Source organism: Podarcis vaucheri (assembly GCF_965113315.1).
Source record: "Podarcis vaucheri genome assembly, chromosome: 12".
Classification (NCBI taxonomy): domain Eukaryota; kingdom Metazoa; phylum Chordata; class Lepidosauria; order Squamata; family Lacertidae; genus Podarcis; species Podarcis vaucheri.
The window spans coordinates 40,026,783-40,045,877 of NC_138750.1; the positions used below are offsets into that span (position 1 = coordinate 40,026,783).

Sequence of the window (19,095 nt, forward strand, 5' to 3'; positions counted from 1 at the left end):
ATAGAAATAATAAATAAAAATTAACAAGTACAGGCAAAACAATCACAACAAGTTGAACAGCTATCATAAGACACACACACACACACACACACACACACACACACACACACACACACAAAATTCTTGGAGACATTTGATGAGCCAATCTGTTTCCCACACACAATGAGGCATTCCCAGAAAAAAAAAAAATAATGCTGAGCATTCATCACTTTATCACCTGCCATTCTGTGGAAGCTCTTCCTTCCTTTTCCCTTCAGCGGTGAAATTAGCTTAGGGAAGCAAAGTCTGAACGGTGAATTCCTGTTATTTCACAATGCCCTGTGTGGCAGGGCATTTCCTTATCATTAGGCAACCAGAATGCACTCCCTCAACTATAAGTTCTCAGAAATGAACACTGCTTTCCTCCTTGCTGGCTTCAACAAGATCTGCTACAAAAGGGAAACCTTGTATGGCGCATTCTGGCGGAAGGGAAGACAGTAGTAAACTTGTGTAAAATGCCTGTTTCTTTGCTTCTGGTTTTCCTTTCCTTACAACATTGCGTTTTTTCGCTAGTAGGTAAGTTCCAATCAGTTCTTTGCCAAGAATGGGGCTTTGCCAAAAATGGGGCAAGAATGGGGCTTGCAAATCTGATTTCTATTTTGGATCATTAAAACAAGTATACAAATACTGTATATATTTAGTATAGTGACTGGAACTGCATGCTGAGTGTTACGAGAGAGTTGTAATCTGGTTCGGCATGGGCAAACAGCCCAACTGGGTTTTTCCTGCTGCTTGGTGTTTTGACCTTCCAAATTAGGTTTATTGAGACTAACGGCAGCTCTCAGTTTTGATATGCAGGTTTTCATACCTGAATTAACAATTGCAAGGTTGAAATAGCCAGAGTTGTTGTTGCTGTGAGTGCAGAATATATTGAATGCTTCTCCATGTTGCATAATATTCAGATGCAAAGTTGAAAATAAAATTAGCTCATGGTTTTACCTAATTGTTGTAAATCAATACACATAAAAATGCAGTAAATAAATTAGGACTGAGGATGTAACTTTGGGCACCTGGCAATGTACTGGTTTTACGTACAAGTCTGTCTCTTTGTGGGGGGGGGTTAGCTTTGAAGGCAAGAATAGTTCATTTTTCATGTGACTAGCTGCCTAGTACATCACAGATGCCCTAGCCTATTCACACATTTAGTTCCATGCAGCACACTAATGTGCAGCAGGAGCTGTGGGCTATACTTCTGACCCTTATACTAAATTTTTGCGTTGATCATGAATTCCTGAAAAGAGAATCTCTGCATTGATTGAGTGATTATTTAATTTCTGTACAGCTTAATATATTAAAAATATCTATGGCCAGTGTACAGAAAACTGAAGCAACAAAAGACAACTTTTAAAAAAACACACTACAAAAATACATTAAGGTAAAGGTAAAGGTACCCCTGCCCGAACGGGCCAGTCTTGACAGACTGTGGGGTTTGTGCGCCCATCTCACATCTATTGGCCGGGGGCCAGCGCTGTCCGGGGACACTTCCGGGTCACGTGGCCAGCGTGACATCGCTGCTCTGGCGAGCCAGAGCCGCACACGGAACGCCGTTTACCTTCCCGCTGGTAAGCGGTACCTATTTATCTACTTGCCCCCGGGGGTGCTTTCGAACTGCTAGGTGGGCAGGCGCTGGGACCGAGCAGCGGGAGCGCACCCCGCCGCGGGGATTCGAACCGCCGACCTTTCGATCGGCAAGCCCTAGGCGTTGAGGCTTTAGCCCACAGCGCCACCCGCGTCCCTGCAAAAATACATTAATACCATGCTAAAAAAAGTAAAGGGACCCCTGACCATTAGGTCCAGTTCTGACCGACTCTGGGGTTGCGACGCTCATCTCGATTTATTGGCCGAGGGAGCTGGTGTACAGCTTCCGGGTCATGTGGCCAGCATGACTAAGCCACTTCTGGCAAAACAGAACAGCGCACGGAAACGCCGTTTACCTTCTCGCCACAGCGGTACTGATTTATCTACTTGCACTTTGACGTACTTTCGAACTGCTACGTTGGCAGGAGCAGGGACTGAGCAACCGGATCTCACCCCGTAACAGGGATTTGAACCGCCAACCTTCTGATCGGCAAGTCCTAGGCTCTGTGGTTTAACCCACAGCGCCACCTGTGTCCCAATACTATGTTACTAATATATAAAAATCAGTATCAGTTCATTTTCCTTCTGGCACACCCTCCATCTCAGCCTCCGGGTTCTCACCCAGGATCCAAACAAACTCTCAGCTCATCCACAAAAGCCTTACGAAGAGTAGGGTTCCTGGAAACAGCAGGCATCATCCTACCTTTCACTCTAGGCTTGCTTTTTATGGGCAGGCCCAAAGTGGATGGTACTTCCTCAGGCTGTCCATTCAGCTGTAGTCTCCACACCCAGTTCCAGGCAGGTTTGTTGAGTTTCCCAGGGGGTCCAAATGAGGAAAAAAGAACACCCTCCACTCACAGCTCTCAGACCCTCCAAGTGTCCCTGTTTCCCAGGTACATCCTTGATTTAGCGAAGCCGCCCCAGTTTCTGATTTGATTGAATGTCCTACTTTTCCTTAGGATGTCCCTATTTTCATTAGAGAAATGTTGGAAGGTGTGGAGTTATCCTACCTCTGAGCTGTCTGAAGGCAATCCTGTATAGCAGTGATGGCCAAATTTGGCCCTCCAGCTGTTTTGAGACTATAATTCCCATCAACCCTGACCACTAGTCCTGTTAGCGAGGGATGGTGGGAGTTGTAGTCCAAAAACAGCTGGAGGGCCAAGTTTGGCCATCACTGCTGTATAGGGAAGTTTTTAAAATGTTTAAATTTTTATGTTTTTATATATGTTGGAAGCTGCCCAGAGTGGCTGGGGCAACCCAGTAAGATGTGTGGGGTTTAAATAGTAAAATTATCATTATGGAATGGGACGTCCCTATTTTCATCAGAGAAATGTTGGAAGGTATGAGCTCTTTCTTAACCCTCCAGCCAGTGTGGTGTAGTGGTTACGAGCGGTAGACTCGTAATCTGGTGAACCGGGTTCACGTCTCCGCTGTTCCACATGCAGCTGCTGGGTGACCTTGGGCTAGTCACACCTCTCTGAAGTCTCTCAGCCTCACTCACCTCACAGAGTGTTTGTTGTGGGGGAGGAAGGGAAAGGAGAATGTTAGCCGCTTTGAGACTCCTTCGGGTAGTGATAAAGCAGGATAACAAATCCAAACTCCTCCTCCTCCTCCTCCACCACCACCAGCTGCTCCAGATAGAACCCAAAGGATGAGAAAAGTTGCATGGGCAGCCACTCTATGCAAGCAGGACACCTGGCCAACAGGTGTTCTACTTGTATGGAGCTCCTAGGCATGAGCAGATCCTTGTGAGAAGGATCCCTTCCTTGGAGCTCCATGCTCAACAGGGGTGCCATATCAGGGATGGAGCTTGAGCTTGTGACTCTATTCTGGCTGCTATACTACCCTACTTGCCTTAAATTTGTAGGGTTTTCAAACTATGGCTCAGTCCTGCTGCTTTATTTTAGTAGCTGCTTCTGCAGCAAGATACTGTGTTGGGATTGGTAGTTTGCTGTTTTGTATCCTTGGACTCCAACGCCCATCACCCCCAGCCAGCATGGCTAAGGAACAGGAATCATGGGAGCTGTAGTTCAGCAACATTGTTAGGCCTGCCAGTTCCCCATCCCTGCTTTATATGCTGCTGCTCATTCCTGTCCAGAGTTGTTTCCCTTCTCTGGGTTTCTCATTATTTCTGTTTTCCAGTTTGTGATTCTTTTTTACAAGAAGTGTTCATGAAAGTTCAACATTTTAGTGCTTATTTCCTCTAATAACTTGTCTGTGCAGTTTTGTACATATTATAGCAAAGCATATTTCCCTAACATTTATATTTTCCCCAATTTAACACATTTTTAATGTTGCTTTCACTAATACTTGGGTTTTATGCAGTTTACATACATTTTCGTAAACATTAAATGGCCAAAGAACTGCATTGCAACATTCAGAGAGATTTGTGAATTTCAAAGTATGGCTTTGTTTCAATTCACATATTATTTATTTCATAAAATTTATACTCCATTTGACTGTAAAATATATCTGAAAGAGCATCTCCACCCCCATCGTCCAGCCCGGACACTGAGGTCTAGCTCTGAGGGCCTTCTGGTGGTTCCCTCACTGTGAGAAGTGAAGCTACAGGAAACCAGGCAGAGGGCCTTCTCGATAGTGGCACCCGCCCTGTGGAACAGCCCCCCATTAGATGTTGAGACAAATAGCTACGTGATTTTAAAAAAAACCAAGCATCTGAAGGCAGCCTTGTTCAGCCTTTAGTGTTTAGTGTTTGATGTTGTATTGTGTTTTTACTATTTTTTGTTGGGAGCTGCCCAGAGTGGCAACCCGGTCAGATGGGCGGCATACAAATTATCATAATCATTTTTACAAAATAATAAAAAGTGATTTACAAGGATTATTTCAAAAATTGAGAATTAGACAGATTCACCTTTAAATGTGAACTGAATTGAATTCCCCACCCCTACGCATTTTGCTTCTTATTTTTCCTCACATCTCTAGTTCCAGTTCTTTAAGTTAAGCAAAATAAGGGACAGTTAAGTTAAGCAAAATAAAGGGACAGAACAGAGATGACTCTCCCGAAGGTCTTGAATTCCAACTCCCGTTAGCCCTAGTCAGCAGGGCCAATGGACAGGGATTGTGGGAGCTGTCATTCAACAACAGCAGGAGGGTCACAGGTCCTTCCATCCCTGGAATATGGCATGCAGCAGGCAGAGCAGGGAAAAGGAATCTGTGGCCCTCCTGTTGTTGGATTATAGCTCCCATCAGGGAAAAAAAGAGAAGCCTATGCTCACTGGGACAATCTTAAACATAGCTTGTTTTGTTGAGGAATACAAATAATCCTTCTTCGGAAGCTATAAACAATGGACAACATAAACACATTTAAAAAATGGCACTAGTTACATTCATACTGCAATGCACATGCACGATAAGTCCAAAATCTCAAAACCACATTTGAATCATATGCTTAAAAATTTCTTCACATATTTGTGTTGTGACCATAGGAAACGTCAAATATCTATTTCAACAATATAAAAAAAATACAACTGCAGGTATGCAGTCTAGATATAAATGTATAAATATGTTTTTTAAGCACATGGTTCAAATATTCTGTCTTAGTTCCAGCAACTGTGGAAAAGTTTTACCCGTTTTTTTGTTTTTTTAAAAAAAGACAATGTTTCAATTAGTAGTAGCCTTTTCTTTTTTTCCACTTTGTGCTCGACTTCCCCTAAAAGTATTTAGGAAGAATTTGCAAGCATTGCACATACTAGTTTACAAAAACGCGGAGCAATTGTTAGCACAACAATATAGTAAAAGACTTTATCACCGTTGGTGATAATTGTACATTTCCTTGTATTGTCTGTAAGGAAAACTGACTGATAAACTGCAAGGGTTTGTGTCTCCAGTACTCATCAACTTTATGCTGCTTCCTAATGGGTTGGAAGCCAAGGAGGACAAGAGGAAGAAACCAGCTTCTAGATAAGTGTAGGTCAGCTTTTTCACTGAAACAAAAAAACATTCATTTCCAGTTTGCAGAAGAGCTAGCCACTGCATCTTAAAACAATTGTGGAACCATCTATTTGGCGTGTGTGTGTGTGTGTGTGTGTGTGTATAAAACAAATTTATTTATTTGATTTTACATATTAAAATTTACAATCATACCACAACACCTTCCATAAATACAAGATTCCCATGAATCTCTGGACTTCCCTCCTCCCCCTCTGTGGGTCCCGTTATTAAACATTTTCTGCTGCATCTTTTATAGTAATCCAGATCTTTTTATATCTCCATTGTATCAACAGTTCTCCTTACGTTACAAGTGTTATTGCAATTCCGCTAATGATTTTAACTGTTTACAGTGATCTCCAAGGTAAATTATAAATTTACCCCATTCCTTATTAAAATTTTGGTCTCCCTGATTTCTCCGGTCATTTTTGCCATTTTGGCATAGTCCAGCAACTTGACCTGTCATTCTTCTCTGGTAGGGACTTTGTCTTCTTTCCATCTCTGGGCTAGCAGCATCTGCACAGCTGCTGTTGCGTACAATAAACAATCTCTTCTGTTCCCTTAAGATTTTGGTACCTTGAATTCCTAATAGAAAAGCTTCTGGGTTTTTTTTTTGTAAAAGTTATTTTAAATGTTTTTCCTAGTTCATTATATATCATTTCCCAGAATGCTCTCTCTCTCCTTTAAACACTTTCATAGAGCTTCGACAGATCTGTTGGAGAGATCACACTGAGCCCTAATAGCTGTGTTTTGTGTTCACTTTATATTAATGTGCAAATCGGGTTCAAGGGCTTCTTGAACCAGATTTCTGCTTGTGATACACATGACTAGTTGGCCTTCTGTGCCATAGATCTTACCTTTTTTGTTTTTGGTTACAGATACCAGCATTTTTTTAATATATAACGAAAACCACAAGCTTTGTGTTCATGTACAGTCTGCAAGCTATGTCACTACCAGTACTTGCAACCATGAAAGCGATGAACAAAAATTTAGATGGATTTCCAGCCACCAGCTGATGAGCGTGTCTTTGAAGTTATGCTTTGGAGTCTCTTCAAAGGTTGACTGGACACCAGTTACTCTGTACCCATGTGACTCAACAAGCGATCTCCAGCGGTGGGAATGCAAAAATGACACACTTTTCGCCATCCAAGGATCAGATCTACATTTCAACTATGGCAACAAAAATGAAAAAAGAATTATGCTGTACTGGGGATCTGGCGAATGGAGTCGGTGGAAGGTCTATGGAAGCAGAGACGATTTGTGCTCCCGGGGCTATGAAGGTAAATCTTCCTGATGGTTGTTTCGTTTTCCTTCTAAGTTAATATACTTGGCTACTTGAATCTTTAGTCATGTTGTTATATAAGCCAACAACCCAGCCAGATGGCTGGGGTATAAATAATAAATTATTATTATAATGCACAGAACTAGGAACCCATACAAATAACATAACTTATCCCTTTAGAGATTTGTCATCCTAGGATAGGACTGCTATACATCAAGTCAATCGAAAAATGGCTTCCTTAAAAAAAACTCAACTAGGATAGCATAATTATCTGAATCGTCCCAATAGGCAAGGTGAATTTTGCCACACATTGAATGCCTAAGTATAATGAAATTCCAAGCTGTAAGATCATTTCTGTCAGAATAAGCAACAAGTGGACACTGCAGGGGTAGCCAACATGGTGACCTCCAGATATTGCTAGACTACAACTCCCATCTGCCACAATCAACCCAACTTGTTGATGGCCAGTGGCCAGCTAGGATGAGAGTTGGAGTCGAGCAACACCTGAAGTGTGGCTACCCCTGAGTTAGAGCATGACTCAATTGCCATGTCCAACTATATGAACAATAGATAACATCTAGGCTAAGGCAGAACCAACGTGCAAATATCCAGTTGTGGAGATGTTCAAAATGTTATTAATTCCCTTTTTAAAAAGCAAAGTAAAGCACAGATGGATAGCTGTCTGTCATGGATGCTTTAGCTGAGGTTCCTGCTTTGGACTAGATGACCCTTGCGGTCCCTTCCCACTCTACAATTCTATGAAACCTCTACCCAATTTAATATTTGCAAGTGATGCCAGGTTTGCACTTCGATGTGTCATTGAGGGGAAGTGCTCAGACACTTCCTCTCCTTTGTGACAACTCGGTGTCAAGTTTATGAACCAGGGCATACCAGCTAGTAACCATGACAACACAGAGATAGGAAGAGCATCCAAGCCATATTCAGTCATCCTCTCTCTCCCCCGCCTCACCGCACCATCTTCATGTTATTATGAAGTATAGCCTAGCTCCCTCCCGCACATGCCTGTCAATAATAATAATAATAATAATAATAATAATAATAATAATAATAATTTATTTATACCCTGCCCATCTGGCTGGGTATAAATATTAAAATACAGTAATCCATCAAACATTAAAAGCTTCCCTAAAGAGGGCTGCCTTCAGATGTCTTCTAAAAGTCCAGCCCTAGGGGAGAAGATTATTTCCCTCCCAGCTTATTCACTTCTATACCTTTTTCCAGAATGTGGAATAAAGTGAAGGGATATAAGCATAAATAAAGAGCAAGCAAGCAAACAAACAAATAAATGAAATGAAATGTCTCCCTCCAGCCTGCCTCTCTCTGGTTTTGAACTAGGGCAAGGAGGCATGTTTGAAATCATAAAAAACCTCTAAAAATAAAAGAAATAAGAATACTGAACACAGGATATTCAGGCCTATAATGGTATGTTTGCTGGTTGGGTTGCATAGGCATATGTAAACTGCCATCCTACATATGAACTTTGCACACTTTGTTCTAAACCATTTCTGGCACTATCCCATTTTTGTGGAATAGCTTTTTACATTTGCCAAAGTGTTTTAGTCTTTTTATCCTCGTGACAATGCTGTAACGTAGACCACGATACAATTTGAGCAAAACAACAAAGAGAACAGTGTTTGTATCAAAGACTAAGGTAGTAAGGTATTCAAGAGGAACAAATTTATTATGGCATAAGTGGGGTTTTTTTGGCTAAAGTCTTCTTCATCAGGTGCATAATTTTGATAATCCACAAAAGTTTATGGAATACAGTGGTGCGTCTGGTTACGTACTTAATACGTTCCGGAGGTCTGTTCTTAACCTGAAACTGTTCTTAACCTGAAGCACCACTTTAGCTACAGTAGCACAATTTCTGTTCTCATCCTGAAGCAAAGTTCTTAACCCGAGGTACTATTTCTGGGTTAGCGGAGTCTGTAACATGAAGTGTATGTAACCTGAAGCGTATGTAACCCAAGGTACCACTGTAATGCATCTGCTAGCTTCTAAAGTATTACACAATTATTGTTCTGTGTCTGCTGTAAGCCATGGCTAGTTGGCTAACACTTTGTCTTAAAGTATAGCAGAGTAATGGTATACTTGATTACTTTATTACTGGTTCTTTTATTGCTTTTACACTTTTCTCTTCGTCTTTCTTTCCAGACATGTTCACTCTGAACGGCAATGCCAACGGAGCACCATGTGTATTCCCTTTCCAGTATGGTGGTAGCTGGTACGCAGAGTGTACAAATGCTGGCAGGTCCGATGGCTGGCTGTGGTGTTCAACTACTAGACACTATGATACAGACAGGAAATATGGCTTTTGCCCACTGAAATGTAAGTTCTGTAGTTGTTTCTCATGCCTGGATCATGAAATGTCACTATCTAAGGCTATGTACACACCATATATTTAAAGTACAGTCACACCTTGGTTGTCAAACGGAATCCATTCCAGAAGTCTGTTCGGCTTCCGAAAAAGTTCGACAACCAAGGCGTGGCCTCCAATTGGCTGCAGGAGCTTTCTGCACTCAAGAGGAAGCCGCAGAAGCCGTGTTGGATGTTTAGCTTCCAGAGAATGTTTGCAAACCAGAACACTTCTGGGTCTGCTGTGTTCGGGAGCCAAAACATTTGAGTCACAAGGCGTTTGGGATCCAAGGTATGACTGTACATTGTTTCTCTCAAAGAATCTTGAGAACTGTTGTTTACATCACAGAGCTGCGATTCCCAGCACCATTAACAAACTCTAGTTCCATGATTCCTTGGTGGAGGTTTTGTGCCTTAAATATATGGCTAAATGTGGATGGCTAAAAGCACTGACTATTTTAATTGATCATTTATTCAATAAAACATACATAAATGTGCATATTATCGAACTGTGAAGATAGGCAACTTTTCTGAAAAGGGCAGGGATGTAATGATTTAACAAACTTTTTTTTGAGTTTTATTTATTAACGTTCTTAAGTTACATGTGGTGTGGTGTAGTGGTTAAGAGCAGTAGACTCGTAATCTGGGGAACTGGGTTCGCGTCTTCGCTCCTCCACATGCAGCTGCTGGGTGATCTTGGGCTAGTCACACTTCTTTGAGGTCTCTCAGCCCCACTCACCTCACAGAGTGTTTGTTGTGGGGGAGGAAGGGAAAGGAGAATGTTAGCCGCTTTGAGACTCCTTCGGGTAGTGATAAAGCGGGATATCAAATCCAAAATCCAAACTCCACATAGGTAAACATTATCATATTACATCACAAGGCTTATTATAATATAATTTTCAGCATGTATACAAAGTTTATATACAAAGTTTATATACCTAAAGAAAAGAAACAAGGACAAAAAACTATTCCAAAATCATATATGTACCAACACTTTGGACTTCCTGTCTATCCTGTTGTATATTCCTTTTTTACAAATGAATATGATTTAACAAACATTAACTGCTTGTTCCTGCCGTGGTCCTGACTGGAGCTAGGGTGTCCTTGTGCCTGTTATCTACAATTGGAGAAAAGCTTCTATTGTGGATAGCAAGGGTGGGGGGAATGTGGCAGTTTCTATCAGGACCATGGTGTGGGCAAAGGGTTAAAAGTCAAGGCCTTTAACAAAAAGAAAATAAACACATAAAGGCAAAATCAAAGAAGATCACATGTCTGACTGTCCCAATGTCAAAACTCTGTATTTTTCTACAGAGCCCTAGAACAACTCGGGAGGAATTTTCCTATGAATTTTAGCACTATATTATTACAGTCCCACTGCTTGAAGTCGCATTGTAGCTTGTCATTGCATTTAAAGATAGATAGATAGATGATAGATAGATAGATAGATAGATAGATAGATAGATAGATGATATATATCTTTATTGATGTTTAAAGCAGAAAAATAACAGCTAAAACTAGCAGGAACGGCCAAACCTATAGATTCAGCCAGCTCAGTAAGCAGTCTGTGTCACTGAGTAGAAGTAATTCACAAACTGTCTGGCTCAATAGAGACCACGGGAGGTGAAGATTTGACAGAAACATCCAGACAGAAACAGGAAAATATTATTATATACTTTAGATATCCATTGTTTGAGAGGGCATGTCCAAGCTACCTTAGAAAAAAACAAAGCAGAAGTCACCTACCACAAATGGTGTGTTTCTGAGGTCCCTTTGTTCAGTTCAGAAAATAGTTATGTCTATGTTAATTTCAGGACGATAGATTCAGACTCTCTAACTAAATAATGCTTCTTTCATTTTGTCGTAACGAACATTGGAAGCCTGTCTTTATTTCCCCCTATAGCTGATGGAATGGACAAGCTGTGGAATACAGACCATATGACCAATGTTCAATACCAGATAAACTCAAACGCTGCTCTAACTTGGTACCAAGCGAGCAAAAGTTGTCAGCAACAAGGTGCACGTTTGTTGGGAATTACTGAGTTACATGAGCAAATGTACCTAACAGGTAAGTTATCCATGTGCATGGATATTTTGTAGCATGTCATATATTATATCCCAAATAAATTAAAGTGGAAGACTTGAAAGTTGCACAACAGAACTTGCATTATCCCCATTCCTGATCTCTCTGCATTAACAGGCACATAGATCTTATGTTTCTACGATGCCTGTCTGTTTGTCTTTACGACTGAGAACTCTGAAAAAGCAGGATTCCCAATCGCACAGAAAGAAGTGTAGCCATGCAGTTGAATAGAGTGTGGTGCTGATAACGCCAAGGTTGCAGGTTTGATCCCGTATGGGACAGCTGCCTATTCCTGCATTGCAGGGGGTTGGACTACTAGATGATCCTCAGGGTCCCTTCCAACTCTACAATTCTACGATTCTATATAATATCTAGACATGAACACAATAAGCTGAATGTGTGAAGGCTGAGAGTGGGAATGGCACTCCTAAGTTTTCTGCCTCCCCAGCTGTGTGCAAGGTAACATTTGAAAAGTGATCTTGTAGCTTTGCTTCATAAATGTCAAAAGCAAGCTCTCCTGCTTAAGAATCCTACTTTTGCACTACCTTATCACAGCAATGAAGAAATTTAAACTCATGCACTCATACTATAGAGTCTTGTTGGTTGCTTGACTCTCTTGCACATACTGAGCAATCGATTTGCATTTACCAGGAACTATTTGCTCAAGCCTCTTTTCACATTTTCAATTTCAATGTGAAAAGATCAGATTTATTGCTTAATCTGTAAAAACAGATGCCCCAGTCCAACCTGCCAATGTTTCATACTCTCTGCTGTGGAAGTCACACTTCCTGACACCAGATATGTAGGAATAGGTTGTGGTGAGCCAAAAGTACTTTGCACATTTTAAATTTTACTTCGTGTATTTGATCACCACGATCCAGGAGAGTGGGTGCATGAGACTGATCGCAAATGCTTATTTTCTGCAAGTCTTAAACTTCAGCCTGGTAGAACTTGGCTCCATCTTGTCTGGTTCTTCTTGTCGTAAGCATGAAAGGCAGGTCTAGAGGTAGACTTACCAAATTCAGTAAGGTGTTGTTGTGCCGACAAAGGAAACTTTTGGCAGATGGTGCTTCTCCCTTCATAACGCTGCAGTGGTAAAATTAATTTTCGATTGTTGAAATTCTCCTTTGCTCTGCAACTTTGATGCTCATCCTTACCCAGTTAGCTGTAATTACTACTGCCTGTTGTGGTGTCCGCATTCCTGAGACTGATTCTTTGCTGTGTTTTGCATGCTCATTTAGCGTTAACTTCGACTTTGACTACTGAACTCTGGTTTGGTCTTAACAGTTTGGACTCCAACCGTGGATGGCAATGGAGTGGTGGCCATCCTTTCAGATACCTAAACTGGGCACCAGGTAACCACTGTTGTTTGGGTGTTTATATATTCTAAGTGCATTTGTCTTTCCAATTTTCCTCATAATCTGTTAGTTTTTCCTCTTTTTTTGCAGTAGAGAACAAAAAACCCACACACAATTTCAAATGTCTCTTCCCCAATAAGAGTGCAATTCATGATGCCCCATTTCATCTTCTCATACTGAATTTTTTGTTTGGATTTCCAAAACATGTGTTCTTGGGTCCAATATGCTATGGCCTTCCAGATATGTTTAGCTATACATTCCATCATCCCTATAATTGGCCATGATGAATCATTCATATGTTCATTACAAATACGTATAGGTTGAAGGCCTGAAATGAAATTTTGAGGTGAAACAATTAACTGAGCACTTTTGCCGTGAGCAAAATTGCAGTCTGGATCACTTCAATGTGCTGATCTGTTTACTGAGCTGACTTTATGTAGAAAACGCCTCTTACATGCCCATTGGCTACAATGGAATTTTGTAACGAAGATCTTGAACTCTGTAAAGTGAATATCCTTCTTATTTGTGCCCGTTTCTTAAAGGGAGTCCTTCTCCAGAGCCTGGAAAAACCTGTGGAACATTTAATCCCAGTAAAAATGGCAAATGGGAAACTCTAGAATGCAGTCAGAAACTTGGTTACATTTGTAAAAAAGGGAATTCCAGTCTGAACTCCTTCACTATTTCTTCAGGTAGGTTGATGAATAGAAGTTGGCAGTAGGCTGATGAAAAAAGGGAAAGCTTCACATGTATTTTGGAGCTCTTTCAAAAAGCTCTGTGAAGAGGAGTCTTCAAAACACCCAGTTCTTGAAGAGGATAGTATTGTTTTCTGTTGTTTCAAAAGGGCCTATTGGCTGTGTAACACAGGCGTCTACACAGTCAGCATCCCTAGTATGTGCAAGCATCTCAACTATAGCTTTGACAACTCCTGCAGCCGTCCATGAAGAACCACCTTCTGCCCTTTCAGCAGTAGCAGCTGCTTCCACTTTCAATAATCCATCCTCCTCCTTCAGTGGTGCCTCCTTCTCTGTGCTGGCAGCCAAAGCCTTCTGCGTGCTCAAAGTCTTCCTTATGAACTGGCCCATGGCTTCAGGTTTATTTATTGCTGTATTATCCAAAGAGAACATGAGAGGAAACAGAATGCAAAGTATTTTATTTTGAAGAAGTCTGCTGTTGACGAGACAATTCTGGGCCCCTTTATGGTAGAGCCCACCTGAAATGTAAGAACGTGTATGTCCTCGGCATCAGAAGTTTGAATTTAAAGCATTGTATTTACATTTCAGTGTGAGAAGGAAGCATCCAGATTCTAGACAGCTAATTCCATTATCTGTAACAGGGACGCTGACACTGAGAGACAGGAAAACACCACTTTGCTCTTAAAAGCACATTCTGATAAATATCCCTGTGTGCTACGCCAAAGCGTTGTCACAGTTTCCTCCCATTCCCTTTCAGCATTCTACGCAAACATGCCCAGGTGTTTCCTAAATGCATTTCTACGTTATTTAAAAGATTTCCCCGCTCCCTTTAGTGACACAATCATTATATTTATTAAAGTGGGGAGCTTGTTTAGCAGAGTTTCCCTGCTGATGCACCTGTTTATCAATAGGGCATGTGCAAGAAACAGACTTAATTTATGATGGTTTGCAAACTTGTGAAGGAGGCTTAGATCACCAATATCGTGTGTGTGCTGGATTGGGGACTAAAAGGAAATCTTTGGAGGAAGATGGGGCTTAAGTGATGAGGAAAAGGTGTGTGTATGTAAGGCAAAAGAAGGTAAATGACTCCTGGATGGTTAAGTTCAATCAAAGGCAACTATGGGGTGCGGTGCTCATCTCACTTTAGGCCAAGGAAGACAGCATTTGTCCACAGACAGCTTTCTGGGTCGTATGGCCAGCATGACTAAACTACCTCTTATGCAACGGAACACTGTGACGGAACACACAGAAAATTCATTTGTCTTCCCGCCACAGTGGTACCTATTTATCTACTTGCACTGGTGTGCTTTTGAACTGCTAGGTTGGCAGAAGCTGGGACAGAGCAATGGGAGCTCACCCCGTCACGGGGATTCGAACTGCTGACCTTCTGATGTGCATGCCCCTAACATTATGTGAAATCTATACAGCATTGTGTGCATAGGTGCCTACTTGATCATTGTTTGTGGCTGTTGTTTTCCCAGAAACAAATGTGAATATTAAGTGTCCTGAGGGATGGATATCATATGCAGGCCACTGTTACAAGATTCACAGAACAATGGCCTTGTGGAATGATGCCTTAGCATCATGCAGAAAGGAAGGTGGAGATCTGGCGAGTATACACAACGTTGAAGAGTACAGCTTTACAATTTCCCAGCTTGGGTACAGTGAGTATTTGTACATGGTATCTTATCAATTAGCATGTTTGTGTAGCAGCAGTAGTTTACATAACTGGCACCTGCTTCATCCCATCTAGGATTAATAAATATTACAACGCTATCAAGAATTTTAGTGGCTATTTCGCAGCATTTTTCAACTCGGTAAAGCTTTCTTCTCTAGTGTTTTGTCTGTGATTTCATATGTGTCAGCCTAGCAATTTCTCAGGCTTGTGGGAATTAAGATGCCTCTGTGGAGAGGCTGTTCTGCTTGAGGTACGACAATAGATGTAAAGCACTAAATGGCCTCGGCCCAGTATATCTGACGGACCATCTCCACCCCCATCGTTCAGCCTGGACAATGAGGACCAGCACCGAGGGCCTTCTGGCAGTTCCGTCACTGTGAGAAGTGAGGTTACAGGGAACCAGGCAGAGGGCCTTCTCGGTGGTGGCACCCGCCCTGTGGAATGCGCTCTCTTCAGATGTCAAGGAAATAAACAACTACCTGACTTTTAGAAAACATCTGAAGGGAGCCCTGTTTAGGGAAGTTTTTAATGTTTGATGTTTTATTGTGTTTTTAATATTCTGTTGGGAGCCGCCCAGATTGGCAGGGTATAAATTGTTGTGTTGTTGTTGTTATCTGTAGTGACCTAATGAAATGTCAATGCTAAGCCAGTGGGAAAAAGATAAGGCATTGGCTCAGAAGGCTCCAAGGACTAACACAGGGGTAGTCAACCTTTTTATACCTACCGCCCACTAATGCATCTTTCATGACGGTAAAATTTCCTTACTGCTCACCAGTGCTCAATGGAAGGAGGATTCAGCTTGTGCCATAGAACCCCCTCCTGCCCACCTAGAATCCTGAAACGCCCACTAGTGGGCGGTAGGGACCAGGTTGACAACCCCTGGAATAACGGCTTTGACTGGATTGTGCCAGTGCTATGATTTTGTTCAAGGGCAGAAAATGCACAGCAGGCAGTACAGCTGGGAGAGAAGGCTTGGCAGTGAAGGGCCATCACTCTGTGGCAGAGTCCATGCTTTGCATGCAAATCATTCCAGGCTTAATCCCAGCATCTCCAAGTATGGAGATGTCCAATGTCTTCTGTCTGAAACCATGCAGAGCTGCTATAATCCTCCAGATGTTGTTGGACTCCAACTCCCATCAGCCCCAACCAGCATGACTGATGGGAGTTGTAGTCCAGCAACATCTGGAGAACCACAGGTTCCTCACCCCCGATGCAGATAATACAGACCCAGGTAGACCAGTGGTGTGACTCAATATGAGGAAGCTTTTCTATCTAGCTCAGCTGTAGAGAAAACACTTTGCTTGAAAAAGGTGCCAGATTCAAAGCTTGGTATTGTCATCAACAAAAATAAGGTAGCAGGTGCTGAGGAAGACAACTTCATTTGATCCAGGAGAGCTGCTACAAATCAGTGAGGATAATACTGGACTAGATAGGCCAGCAGTCTGACCTGGTATAAGATAGCCTGCTGGAAGGGATTGCTGAATAAGATATCATGCTCAGTGGGTGGTGGAACATCAGAAACCCTGAACAACTTGTTAGCATTCTTTGTGGGTATAATAATACAGTGGTACTTCGGGTTACATGCGCTTCAGGTTACATACACTTCAGGTTACAACTCCGCTAACCCAGAAATAGTGCTTCAGGTTAAGAACTTGGCTTCAGGATGAGAACAGAAATTGTGCTCCGGCGGCATGGCAGCAGCGGGAGGCTCCATTAGCTAAAGTGGTGCTTCAGGTTAAGAACAGTTTCAGGTTAAGAACAGACCTCCGGAACGAATTAAGTACTTAAACAGAGGTACCACTATAGAACAAAACAAAATTTAAAAATTGTGTAGTTTGCACAGATCACAAAATACATCTTTTCTTGCTGCAGAACTGGGATTATTTCAATACAGACCTTTGGGATTTTTAAAAAGTACGTAGATACTAGTCAATACTGTATGTACAGTGGTACCTTGGTTCTTGAACTTAATCCATTCCAGGAGTCCGTTCGACTTCTGAAACCATTCAGAAACCAAGACGCACTCAAGCGGAAGCCACGTCAGACTTTCGGCTTCAAAAAAACATTCGCAAACCGGAACACTTACTTCTGGGTTTGTGGCGTTCAGGAGCTGATTTGTTCGGCAACTAAGCCGTTTGAGAACCAGTCTAGAAAGTTGTTTCAGTGAGAGGTGATGTTTTGAGGATTCTGCCATAACTTTCTGTGCTAGCTGGCTGGATCCTGTGTCTTGCAGCGTAATGCAGATGTGCTGTAGTGGAAAAATGAGGGAGAAGACCTTGTTGCGGGAACAAACAGGGGGGAAAAACATTATGTAAGTGTCAGGAATGCAGGACCAGGAGCAATGGAAAATCTCATTTAAAAGCAATATCTCTGTCATGAAGCAGAGGTTATAATGACAGTAGGTGCCAGAAAAACCAAACAGTGTACTACATTCTGCTTGAATGTTGAAATAGTCAGAGGAAGTCCTGTGTACATATCTTGGCAGCACCATCTTGTTCTTAGTGATTCAGGTCAGTGGAAAGGAAACACCTGTTATGTTTGGGCTCAGGTTCAGGATTCAGCCTCAGTGGTGACATCTCTTACAGTTAAGGGCAAGAAACTCCATGAACACACTTTTAGCTATTAACTTGCCGCTGGTTCTTAAAAAAAAAAATATGGTGACAATTGAATATTGCTGGATGTAGCCTTTTTAAAAAAAAATATTGGGAAACTATCATTGAAGAGCAATCCATCCAGCCTACGACGGATATGCTAGTGCCCATGAGTGGAAGATTCCTACAAGTTCCATCGTTTCCCACTTCATCTCTGCTCCTCTATCTATGGGTATGCATGGATATATGCACAGAGAAGGTGAGAGATCATTGCAGGAAATCAGCTGTCTCTGCATGTCTCTCATCCAGCCCATTCAGTGTCCCTTCATCCCTCTGTGCAAATTCTCATGTCCCAGAGCATTGTCTCCCCTTCCTTATAATTTCCCTTTCCTTGTTGCTACTGCTCAGTGGCGTGCGGTGAAATTTTTCATAGGGGAACAGTTAGGGCCAGAGACACCAGCTTGCAAGGGTGATTGGGGTGTGTGTGCGGATGTCATGCCCGTGAGAATTGTGCCCCCTTCCTTCAGTTGGGCAGAAGCTTCCTGGGCTCTGGCAGTATGCTGGAGCCCTGCTGCCTCCTTCTTAAAGCTAGGCAGGCTTTGGGAAGGTGGTGGGAGGGCTCTTGGGCCCATTGGAGCATCACACCTCTCTACCTAAGCTGGGCTTTGGGAGGGAGGTGCCAGGGGAACATTTAGGGGACTAGCCTGCACGCCACTGCTACTGCTTTTGAAATCTATATTCTGATTTATTTATTAACCCAAGGCAGATTTCAGAGTTAAAGAACGATGCCACCACACTAAAGTACTATCAGTAATAGTTTTGAGATACAGCAGACACTTTGTCTAGTGCCCCCAAAGTTAGCTCAGTTGGTTACAGTGTGGTGCTGATAAGGCCAAGGTTGTGGGTTCGATTCCCCCTATGGGTCACCTGAATGTAACCCTTAGGTCCCTTTCAACTCTACAATTTTATGTGCAGCTGTTCTTCAAAATTTGAGAGCTGCACTGGCTCAGAAGGCGGGTTCTGCTTTCATTGCTGGCACTTCTGGCTGTACAAAGCAATTCTTGCCCACTTCCACTGGATTCCCATCCAAGCACAAATCCTTGAAGATCTAAATGAGGTCAGGCATATGTCTCTGAGTACAAGAAGTAGTGCGCTACTTAGTACCAAGTGCTGGAAATGACATTGGATAGTCGAGCTACTACAGGACCATTGTGGCAAATGGGATGTATTGCTGTCATGCCCTGTTTGTGGGCTTCCCAGAGGTATCTGATTTGACCACTGTGGGGAACAGGATACTAAACTGAACTGATCTGCTTTTGCATGCTTATGTACTTAACATGCCCAGATGTTAAAGTCTGTAAGAGAGGCTCTGCTTCGCATTCCATGGGATGTTCATAGGAAGCTTGGTCCAAAGAGAACAAATAATTCAAAGGATAAGAACAGTACGGTAATCACCAAATCCAAATTGCATTT

General features: G+C 42.2%; 1 protein-coding gene across 1 annotated transcript in view; it reads left to right on the plus strand.

Moving 5' to 3' along the window:
• The first annotated feature begins 339 nt into the window (after positions 1 to 339).
• Positions 340 to 19,095, plus strand: part of LOC309515420 (macrophage mannose receptor 1-like) — a 51,423-nt gene continuing 32,667 nt past the window's right edge. The window contains exons 1-7 of the mRNA XM_082193190.1: positions 340 to 555; positions 6,444 to 6,845; positions 9,023 to 9,196; positions 11,124 to 11,288; positions 12,545 to 12,658; positions 13,204 to 13,350; positions 14,835 to 15,017. Of these exons, the coding sequence (XP_082049316.1) occupies positions 495 to 555; positions 6,444 to 6,845; positions 9,023 to 9,196; positions 11,124 to 11,288; positions 12,545 to 12,658; positions 13,204 to 13,350; positions 14,835 to 15,017 (1,246 nt within the window). The 5' untranslated portion in view covers positions 340 to 494. The remainder of the gene's footprint in view (positions 556 to 6,443; positions 6,846 to 9,022; positions 9,197 to 11,123; positions 11,289 to 12,544; positions 12,659 to 13,203; positions 13,351 to 14,834; positions 15,018 to 19,095) is intronic.